General features: G+C 45.7%; 1 protein-coding gene, 1 long non-coding RNA gene and 1 pseudogene across 3 annotated transcripts in view; 1 reads left to right on the top strand and 2 right to left on the bottom strand.

Annotated features, from left to right (window-relative positions):
* HROB (homologous recombination factor with OB-fold) overlaps positions 1–3,487 on the bottom strand; it is a 12,993-nt gene extending 9,506 nt beyond the window's left edge. Inside the window, exons 1-2 of one of the 2 annotated variants that reach the window (XM_039846657.1) lie at positions 3,245–3,487; positions 2,230–2,280 (exon numbers count right to left, since the gene is read on the bottom strand). In XM_039846657.1, the coding sequence (XP_039702591.1) occupies positions 2,230–2,280; positions 3,245–3,247 (54 nt within the window). In that variant the 5' untranslated portion in view covers positions 3,248–3,487. The remainder of the gene's footprint in view (positions 1–2,229; positions 2,281–3,244) is intronic. The other variant, XM_039846656.1, reaches the window with a different exon arrangement.
* Positions 3,488–6,454: 2,967 nt separating this feature from the next.
* LOC120589209 (uncharacterized) lies at positions 6,455–8,242 on the top strand. Its single transcript, XR_005649423.1, has 3 exons — positions 6,455–6,493; positions 7,111–7,167; positions 7,514–8,242. It is a non-coding gene; the product is annotated as an uncharacterized LOC120589209 (long non-coding RNA).
* Positions 8,243–8,718: 476 nt separating this feature from the next.
* On the bottom strand, positions 8,719–8,839 carry LOC120589302 (uncharacterized; annotated as a pseudogene).
* Between the last annotated feature and the right edge of the window lie 1,197 nt (positions 8,840–10,036).

The raw sequence follows: 10,036 nt of genomic DNA, 5'->3' as shown, positions 1-10,036 counted from the left end.
CTTCAATCTCGAGTGTGTGGGGGGAGGCGGGGGGAGGCGGCGGGGGGTAGGCAGCGTGGCAGTTGGAGGAGCAGCAAATGTACCAGGGCACCAAGGAGTCAAACAAATCACCAAGGTCATAAGAAAACTAGCTTTCCGGTATCCAGCCTGTGCAATAGGGATCTGTCCAGCTAGTCATGCTGCTTGTCCTCAGCCCACTCCTCACCCCCACCACACACACAGCCTTTGGTAAGCCAGAGAGGCCTAATTGGCAGAAGTTAAATATAGCTTTTCAGGCAAGTTAAATTAAGTATGGATTCCACTTGGGAAGCAAAGTGAGATTGACACCTTCAAGAGCAACAGACCTATTCCAAGGGTGATTTTGAGGCAGAACTGCTGATTTAAATGACAGGAAGGTCCCCTCCACTTCTACCCCCTGCTGCCACACTGGATTCTCTGGGTTAGAGAAAGGCTTTTTTCCTGCTTTGTGCATTATCAGGAGAGTAGCATACTCCAGCATGACTACCTTAAGATCTAGCAATAATAATAGTAATAGTAATAATAATAATAATAATAATAGTAACAACAACAACAACATCAACATCAGAACTACTGTAGCAAAATCCTGATGACCCTGCGGGTTGATGGATCCCTTTTCTCAGGAAAAGTTCACTCTTAGACATGATGTCATTTGCCCTGGGAAGGGGCAAAGGGACTGGTCATGGAACGGACCCTTAAGCTGTCACATTCCTTCACTCTTAATTTCATTACCAATCTAGCAGTCCTACCATCACCTAGTAAGTCCCAAGAGGGTCACTTTAACAGTCTTTTCAGCCTGTAGTCACACATCTCCCAAGCTGAAAGACAAAGACAAGGACACATCTCCTTGACAAAGCTGGCAGTTTTGAATTATTTGTAAAAACAACAATCAAGTCCCCAAGTGATAACAAAAACATCTAATATTTGAAACTTCACTGGGTGCCAGGTACCATGCAAACATCTTATCAGAATTCTCTCAATGAATTCTCACGATACCCCTATGAATAGGTAGTGTTATTATTCCTGTTTTATGGATGCACAAACCGAGACTTAGAAAGCTTAAGTAACTTCACAGAATTAGGACTAGAACCCACATGTGCACTTGTTACTATGTCTTAGGGCCTCAATGAATGAGACAAGCCAGAGACTGATTTTTAAGAGATCTGAAAGTCATTTTTCCCCTTCAAAGCTCAAGTTCCAAAATCCTCAGTGGAAGGGGAATATGGAGCTGGGGCTGCCAAAGGGTCCATAATGCAGCATGCACCACCATACTCGGCACAAATTAGGTATCTGGGCAAATTCTACATGTGATTTTTAAAGCCAAGTGCTGGGAGAGAAAAAGTAGGTTTGAATAGCTTATCAATGACAAAATAGAGCAATTGTATTCTATAAATATATCTTAGTAGTTTCCATGTATGTTAGACTAGAGTCTGGGGGCCAAAATATCATCCTGTATATTGGTGTTGTATTCCTAAGCATGTTAATTTATCTTTTTGGGCTTTACTCATGTAAATCCTACCTCTTCCTGAAAAGGATCTAAGGTCGCAATTTGGGACTTCTCAGGTAAAACTATATCTGGTGGGAAGAGAGCTATGGAGCTCGCTAGTTCAGTGGTCTCCAGCTGCCCCTAGAGGTTAGAAATACTCCTGCCTGAGCTCACCTCCCGAATTTCTAATTGGTGTGAGGTAGGGCCTTGACAGGGGTGATTCTAATGTGCCAGCTTCAAAACTAGTCTAATCCCTCATCTTCTAAGGAGAGAGAAGGAAAGGGAGAGCATTGGAGGCAGAAGAATGCACCTCATACTGCAGAAGGCCAGAGAATAAAGTAATTTGCCCAGGCTCACAGAGCCAGCTGGTGACCACATGCCTCCTGCCATCCAATAACTATGCTGTCCCTGGCTCTCCATAAACTTTCTTCCCACCTCAAGTATGTCATCAAGAAGGAGAATCAAATCATCCACACTACACAGCTTCCAGACAAGGGCCCTTATAATTTAAAGGTATAACAATCAGGCAGCTTGTCTCTCTGATTTTTTATTTGTTTCTAAGACAGTTAAGTAGGTTGTTTGCATTTCTCATCATTTCTCAGCCTCTCACAGACAAAAAAGATGTACATATTAAGTAGAAGGAGACCGGGGCAGACTGCTCCAAAATGTTCCGGGCCTGGGTGTTTACATCTTAAGACCTCCTCTGATCACCAACACTTCCTTACCTCATCTTCAAACTCCTCTTCCACAGCAAATAGCTTCTGCAAACTGCACGCCTGAAAGGAAAACAAAGCAATTGAGGTTGGAGAAATACCATTTGCAAGTACATTCTGTCCTCATTCTGCTTCTTCCCAATTCTAACAAGACCATCAGGTGTACTGTTTTTGGTTTGTTTTTTGCTAGTGTTGGGGGAGGAATAAAGGATGAGAAAAGAGATGGTATTTACTTAAAGACTTAGATGATTGAATTCTTTCTTGTAAAATAATCCACTCAGGTCCAACTACATTAATCTTGGAAGAGGGGGGAGGAAGCAAAGGGAAGGCTGCCAAAGGGAACATGGGTCATTCTTCAGATTCAGCACTCTGCACATAGGCCTAAGGATTTTGCAATATCCCAAAGGTTTGGCCTGAGAAACCTTTGTCAAACATAAGATACGATCATAAATCCAAGCGTGTCCAGCACAGTGGCCTTGTTTCTAAAGCCAAGACAGTAGTTTCCTCCTACCTAATCCCATGCCTAAAAGCCAGGGTCCCAGGAGGGTAGGATGCCCCAATCCACAATTCCTTCTTTCTAGGCAGCAGGGCTGCTGTGGCCAGCTTTTGGATGTGTGTTAAAGCCAAGGGCTGTGCCTAACCCCAGATGCCAGAGCAGTAAGTACTACAATTAGGAATACCTACTCTCAAGCGTCCAAGGATCAGAGTGGACAGGTTGGGGGGAAGGGAAGAGCTCAGGGGCGTGACGTTTGAGCGCACCGGGAAAGATGAACAAGTTTGCCAAGAAGAGAGGGAAGGCAACAGGAAGGAAGCTGAGTCCCAGAGGGAGGTAGGTGAAGAGAGCCCTCCCACGGTCTCCCGGCGCGTCCATGCCAGCCCAGACTTGAGGCTAGGTCTCCTACCTCACCAAGCTCTCATTTAAACCCTAACTCGGCCCTACAGCTCGCACGAGCGACGGGCTGGAACCCGGAAGGCAGTTCCCCGGCCCCAGGACTGGGAGGCCAGGCGGCCCTGGGCGCGGTATTACCATGGCGATGTCTGGTGGGCTTCGGCCAAAGGGTTAGCCGGGCAGGCCCTAACTCAAGAGGTCGCCGAGGCCTCGCACTTGGCCCGGGGGAAGGTCGGAGTACGGGCGACGGTGTCTCTGGGGCGAGGTCAGAGAGGTGTCCGCAACCCAGGCGGTGGCTTAGTGAGGGTCACGGGGAAGCTGAGGGCCGGCGCCCTAGGTCGCGTTCGAAGCCGCCGCCACTCCTGCGTCTCCGCCCTCTTAAAGGGGCGGGCCTATTTCTCTCCCTCCGACACAAAGGTATTTTCATTAGCCAGTCTTCCACCCCGGCCTTAAAGGGAAACGGATGGGCTCTCGGTCGCCCCCCAGCGGCCCCTAGGGTCGATTGGGTGGTTCAACACGCATCCAGGTAAGAGCAAGGTTGAAGATCATGGGCCCATTGAGCCCAGTCCTGCCCACTCTCCTCTCTTGCATTAAGCACACTAAAGATTGGGTATTTGAGTGTGACTCTCATTCACACCAGAGCCCACTCTGTTGATTTGTCTGTCTGTTCATCTATCCATCCATCCATCAATCTATCCATCTATTCTTGGAATATGTGTTTATTAAGCAAAGATGTTCACGGTCTGGCTCTTTTCATCCTTCCTGTTTCAGCTTAGATCTCAGATCCTCCCTGTCACCTATTCTATCAAGTAGTAGTCGTCCCCCCACCACGATACTATTTCCTTCTCAGCATTTTCCATAATTTATAATTGTCATGATTTACATCTTTATTGTTTATCTTTCTCCCTAGAATATGAGTTCCCTGAGGGCAGGGACCTGTCTGGCTTGCTGAACTTTGTATCTCCAGCACTTAGCACAATGCACAATAGATTTATTGAATGACACAACAGCTACCTTGTATCAGTTATTATACTTGGTACTGGGGACAGAGAAATGAATGACTCCTTGTGCCCTCAAGTTCACAAACAAGTCAGGGAGACACAGATCAAAAGATAGAGCCCGGGAGAATTGTGTAGAGAAATGGGCACGGGCCTAGTGACCTGGGAATGCCTCCTTTTGTCACTAAAGCCTGCTATGGTTAATGACCCTCACTCCTACCTCAGTTTCTTTTCTTGCTTGTCACTACAGGGCTAGTCAGAATGACAGTTAGGGCTGCATAGTTTTGAGAACTCAAAAGGCAGGAGGAAGGTCCCGGACTCGAGTTCTTAACCATCTGGTCTGAGCCAGCTCTGGATCTTTCTCCAGAGTGGCCTGGCCTGGCTTTACCTTTGGGCACCCTATGGCTTCCATCATAGCTTTATGTGGACTAGTTTACCTGTTGTATGTCAGAGGCTAGATGGCAATGGGAAAGGGAACCTGGATTCTGAACTTTTATCCAAGTTAGGAATTCCCTCAATGCCTCCGTGCTTCTGAGCTGGGGGGAGAAATCCCAACCTCCCATTTACGGGCCTCCTCTCCTCACAGGAGTCCCAGCAGCAGTTCATCCTGCCCTGCTGTGGATAGTCCTGGGGACCCAGTAATAGGGCTCTGGCTGACAGGAGATCACAGAGCCCAAAAGGCCAAGAGGAATAATAACAACTCCCATCTACACTGTGGTCTGCAGCTTCCAATTTTAGCCAATATCTCATTTTGTTTTCACAAAAATCCCATGAAGAGTGAGGCGGAAGGCACTTACAGATTAGGAAACCGAGGCCCTGATGGGGAACGGACTCCCTCAAGGGCTCACAGTCATTCATTGGTGGATCTATACTTTCTCTCCCATCACCTTTCTAAGTTAAATGAACTTGGCATCCGCTGCTCCTACTGCCTGTTAGAACCTGGATGGGGGTGGGGGCAGTGGCTGGAGCAAATGGAAAATGTAGACTTGGGACATTTTAGAAAGGGCTAGCAGGATGCAGTACGGAGGTTGTCTGTGATTTTGGAATTGAGAAGCACCTACATTTTTCCCAAAATCAAATGTCTTTTCCTTCCTAACGCTGTCATCTTAAGGTAAAGACAAGAACCAGGTCGCCATGGTGATGGGGCCCAGGTACTCTCCCTCCTCTTAGAAGAGAGGTTAGTGGGCTTAACTCTAATAATGAGGCTTGAGGATATGGAGATTTGGGTGAAAAAGGAAGGGATGGGTTCAGGCAAAGGGAGTGCTGGGACTTGGACAGGACCAGATCCCCAGCTGTGAAGTGAAGTACAAAGTGGAATAAGTATAATGATAAGTCTCAATAGCACTGTGATTTAACCTAGAATAATAACAGCCAGTACTTCCTGAGTGCTTTCTGTGTTCCAGGCAAAGTTTTGGGCACTTTACATGTATCAACTCACTTGATCATTGTAACAAGCCTTAATATAGATGCTAGGATGACTCTTGCTTTGTGGAGGAGGAAAGGATCAATATCTTGCCAAGCTCATGTAGCTAATAGGTGCTGGAGCTGAGATGATGAACCAGGCAGTCGGACTCTAGCATCCACAGGCTTAACCACTATGTTGTTCTGCCTCTTTTAATTCCAAGGACCTGGGTTCTTAATCTGGGGCTTCAGGAAATATAAGTCCCCTATAACTGTATGTAAAACATTGTGTGCCTATGCACATATGCCTTGTTCTGAGATAGAATCCATGGCTTTCATCACATTTTCATGAGTCAGAAGTCTGTTGCCTTGCTTTTTCTTAGGACCAAAATATACCCTACTCCCCCGCCCCCAATACCCTCCATCTCTCATTTTGTCCAGATGCCTTACATTCTTCATCAGGCCTTACCGTCTCCTGCCCGGACTATTATAGTAGCCTTCTACATGGTCTCCCTAGTCCAGGCTCTCCTCCCTTCTGTCCATTCTTTCTGACATGCAAATTAGATACTATCTTTCCACTGTAATCATTCTTCAATCACTTCTGATCAGCAGAGGATGACATATAAAGTCCCTAGGGCCTGCGATGCTCTGGTATCTGCTTCCCCTGCCATCTCATCCTCAACCAACTTCCTAGTCAATACTAATCCCTCTCCACCGCACTCATTCTTCATGCCCAAGGTCATAGGCTGCCTCCTCTAAGACTTCCTATACTGTCTCAGGTGGACCCAGTTTTCCTTATCCTTGATTCACTGCATTTGCAGCCTACCTCCACTATAGCTTGGGTCTCTTGTATGCCCCGTAATGTCTTCAGGTTTCTCCTCATATGTCCTTGCTGGACTTTGAACTCCTTCAGGTCACCAACTGCGGCTTTTCACTTTTGTGAACCACACTTGGCACATGACCTGGCACATGGAGGACACTCAGCAAGGTTTGTTAAATAATTTAATACCATTTATCAGGAGGGAGTGCAAATGAGACTGGATGACTATGTGCTCAATTCCATGAATACCTACAGTTGCTGGATGAAGAGCTTCATCTTCTTAGGTACAAAGGAGATCATACTTGGGGGGTGTGTGTGTGTGTGTGTGTGCGTGTGTGTGTGTGTGTGTGTGTTCGGAGACAGCATGCTGCATTGGCTAGACAAATCTTGGTTCATATTTGACCCTGCTGCTAACTGGCTGTGTGACCTTGAGTAAGTTACTTTACCTCTGTGAACCATAATCATCTCATCTCTGAAAATGGAATAATACATCTTCCTCACAGGGCTGCTTTGAGATTAAATACATTAATGCATTGAAATGGCCAATGCCATGGCACATTGGCAGGGGTTTCACAATGTGGGTTCCTCCCCCCAACTTGAATTCGCAAACACGTGCTCAGATTTCTTATGGGAACCACATGGTTTCAGTTTGTATCTATTTCAGCATATGTGCAAATGCATTTTGCCCTAATTTGTGTTTTTATCATATGAACAGTTGTATGCAAATTGGTATACTAATGTGTGTGTTTATGTGTTTCTATTGACCTTCACCTTGGTATGGACAGTGGCATATACTGGAAGTGTGTACACATACTGAGAGTCTCGCATGGTTGTGCTGGCGGGTGGGTATTATATGTTGAGTGAGTGTGGAATGTGTGCAGAGTGAAATGTGTGTTTTGTACTGCATATGGAGGTAGGGGTGGGAGTGTATGCCGGGGAAAGAGCTGGTCTGTTTGTGTGGCTTTGTGCGTGTGAAGGCTGTGTAGACCAGCTCTGTGAGATAGAACTTTCTGTGTTGATGGAAATATTTTCTATTTGTACTGTTTAATAGGACAACCAGTGGCTACATGTGGCTATTGAGCACTTGAATGTAATGTGGCCAAGACTGAGGGACTTAATGTTAATTAATTTGAATGTAAATAGCCACAGGTAGACTATTCACAGAAACCTCAACCTTGTTCTCCACAGACCAGTGGTGTGCATACCCCTCCCTCATAGCAGGATAATGGACCTGCTGGAGCCACGCCTGTGCGTGTGCACGTGTGTGTATCCACATGTGTGCACCCGCGTGTGAGGTGTGAGACGTAAAAGAGGGGGCTGCTGCCGCCTCCCCCAACCCAGGTCCCCAGGCGAGCAGTGAATCAGCCTGACAATAAAGTGAGTCATTCATGAACTGCTGGGGCCGACCTAGCAGGCAGGAAGCAAACGTCAGCCAGCGCCCAGCCCTCCCCTCCAACCCCCCAGTGGGATCCCTCATCCCCACGCACTGCAGATGTTGAAGAAACTGACACAGGCGAATCAAGGCACCAAAGCTCGTTCTCCTCAGCCCCTCCCTTCAGTTTGCAATCCATTCATCTCCCAGTCCCTTTCTCCCCTCCGGTGGCATGTGAGTCATCTCAAGATCCACACCCCCAATCCAGCCCCCACCACCCTGAGCCTCTCAGAGCTGGTCTTCCTCCAATGTTGGGTGTGGGTACAGAGAGGCTAGACCCCTGGTGGGGGTGCCAGGATCTGCCTTGGGAAGCAAGGCTGACCCACTCAGGGCTGTGGGGTGGATGGGGCTCAGGGCTGGCTGCAGCTGGCTGGATCTTCCGGAGGGGGCATTCGGCTTGCTTGGAAGAGCATCAAGACAAACATGGGGGCAGCAGGGAAGGAGTTGCTGAGGCTGCTGTCTGGAGCACTTGTGGCTGGTGGTGAGGAGGGAGTGGGGAGGGGACAAGAGTATTCCTCTACTTTCCAGGAAAGTCCCTCAGAGTGTCTCCCCAGTATCCGACATTCTTCAGAGCCTGGTAGCTTTTCTCCTCTGTATTTCTTCACCTGTCCCCAGCAACCTGTATCTCACTACTCCCCATCAATCAACCTTCTCTTGGACTGAACCTTACCTGAAGATTCAGACTTTGACAAGTGGGTCCCATAGTGGTGTGCCCTTACGGGGTCAGAAAATACCATCAAAAGCCTTAAAAATGTGTGCACCCTTTGACAAAACAGTTCCACTTCTAAGGATTTATCCTAAGAAAATAATAATTGATGTATGCAATGATTTAGCTACAAGAATTTGCACTGCAACATTATTATTATTATTATTATTATTTTTTTTTTATTAAGATGAGGCAACCCTTGGTTGACCTCACAGATTGCAAGGACCTTGTCAGTTTACAATCCCTTATTTTTTAAGCCTACAGCACCTGGTCTTCCTATGTGTGGTCTCCCACCCAAGTACTAACCAGGTCCGACCCTGCTTAGCTTCTGAGATCAGACAGGATCGGGCTTGTTCAGGATAGCATGGCCATAGACCACAACATTATTTTAAATGATGAAAAATTGGAAACAACCCAAATGTCCATCAAAAGGGGATTAAATAAAGAAAATGTGGTACAACAGCACAATGGAATCCTACACAACCACTGAAAACGATGTGGAAAAAAATTTGATGCCATGAGAATATTTTCATGAAAAATTAGGTTGTAAGATATTGTGTACCATGTGATATCTTTTTCTTAAGAAAATATGATCATGGAAAAAAGATTACAAAAGTATTTATGCAATTATTAACAATTGTTCTCATTGGATTATGATTTAGGAGTGATTTTATTTTCTTCTTCGTACTTCTCTGATCCCTGCCACCACCAGAATTTCTACATTAAGAGTTTGTAACTTTTACAGCAGAAAAAATAATTTATTAAATATTTTAAAAAGTCATTTGTGGGGTTGGTAATGAGAATTAGCTGTAAATGGACATTTTAGTGGGGTAATAAAATGTTTTAAAATTAGATTATGTGATGGTTGTACAACTTGATAAACTTAATAAAAAATGTTGAATCGTACACTCAAAATGGGTAAATTTTATACTATGAAAATTATAATTAAAGTTGTTTAAAAACTCTTAACTAAAGTCATTTGTTGAGCCATCTGCCATTAGGGTCAGTCTTTCAATCTGACCTCGAGGTCCAGGGGTAGAGATGCCAGACAAAATACAGACATCTACTTAAATGTGAATTTCAGATAAGGAATAATTTTTTAATATAAGCATAAAAATAAATAAAATGTAAAAGTCACAAACTCTTAATATAAGTACTCTACAAAATTATTCCTTGTTTATCCGAAATTCAAATTTAACTGGGCATCCTGTATTTTTATTTGCTAATTATGGCAACCCTAGTCTGGAGTTCTTGCTCCTGTAGGATCCCAGGGTCAGGGAAACAGATTTGGGGATGGACATCTGAGCTTGTACCCTACACTCCCAAGGCAAGTCTGTGGAGCCTGGGAGAGTGGGATGGGGAGCTCAGGAGCTAGAAAAAGCAATATGAGAGAGAGTGGGGGCAGTGATCATTTCCGTGCACTTTTGCTGGGAGTGGAAGTGGCCAATAGCATTTCAGCTAGTCCAGAATCAGGGAGTAGTAACACTAAGCCTAATGGTGAGGGTGGGGCTTACCTTTTGCCATCCCCATGCTAACCCTTCACACAAGTATTCCATGTCTGTCCCAACCACAC

Source organism: Pteropus medius, unplaced genomic scaffold, assembly GCF_902729225.1.
Source record: "Pteropus medius unplaced genomic scaffold, Ma_sr-lr_union100, whole genome shotgun sequence".
NCBI lineage: Eukaryota > Metazoa > Chordata > Mammalia > Chiroptera > Pteropodidae > Pteropus > Pteropus medius.
The sequence above is the reverse complement of the archived record's forward strand: the minus strand, read 5'-3'. Positions and strand labels throughout refer to the sequence as shown.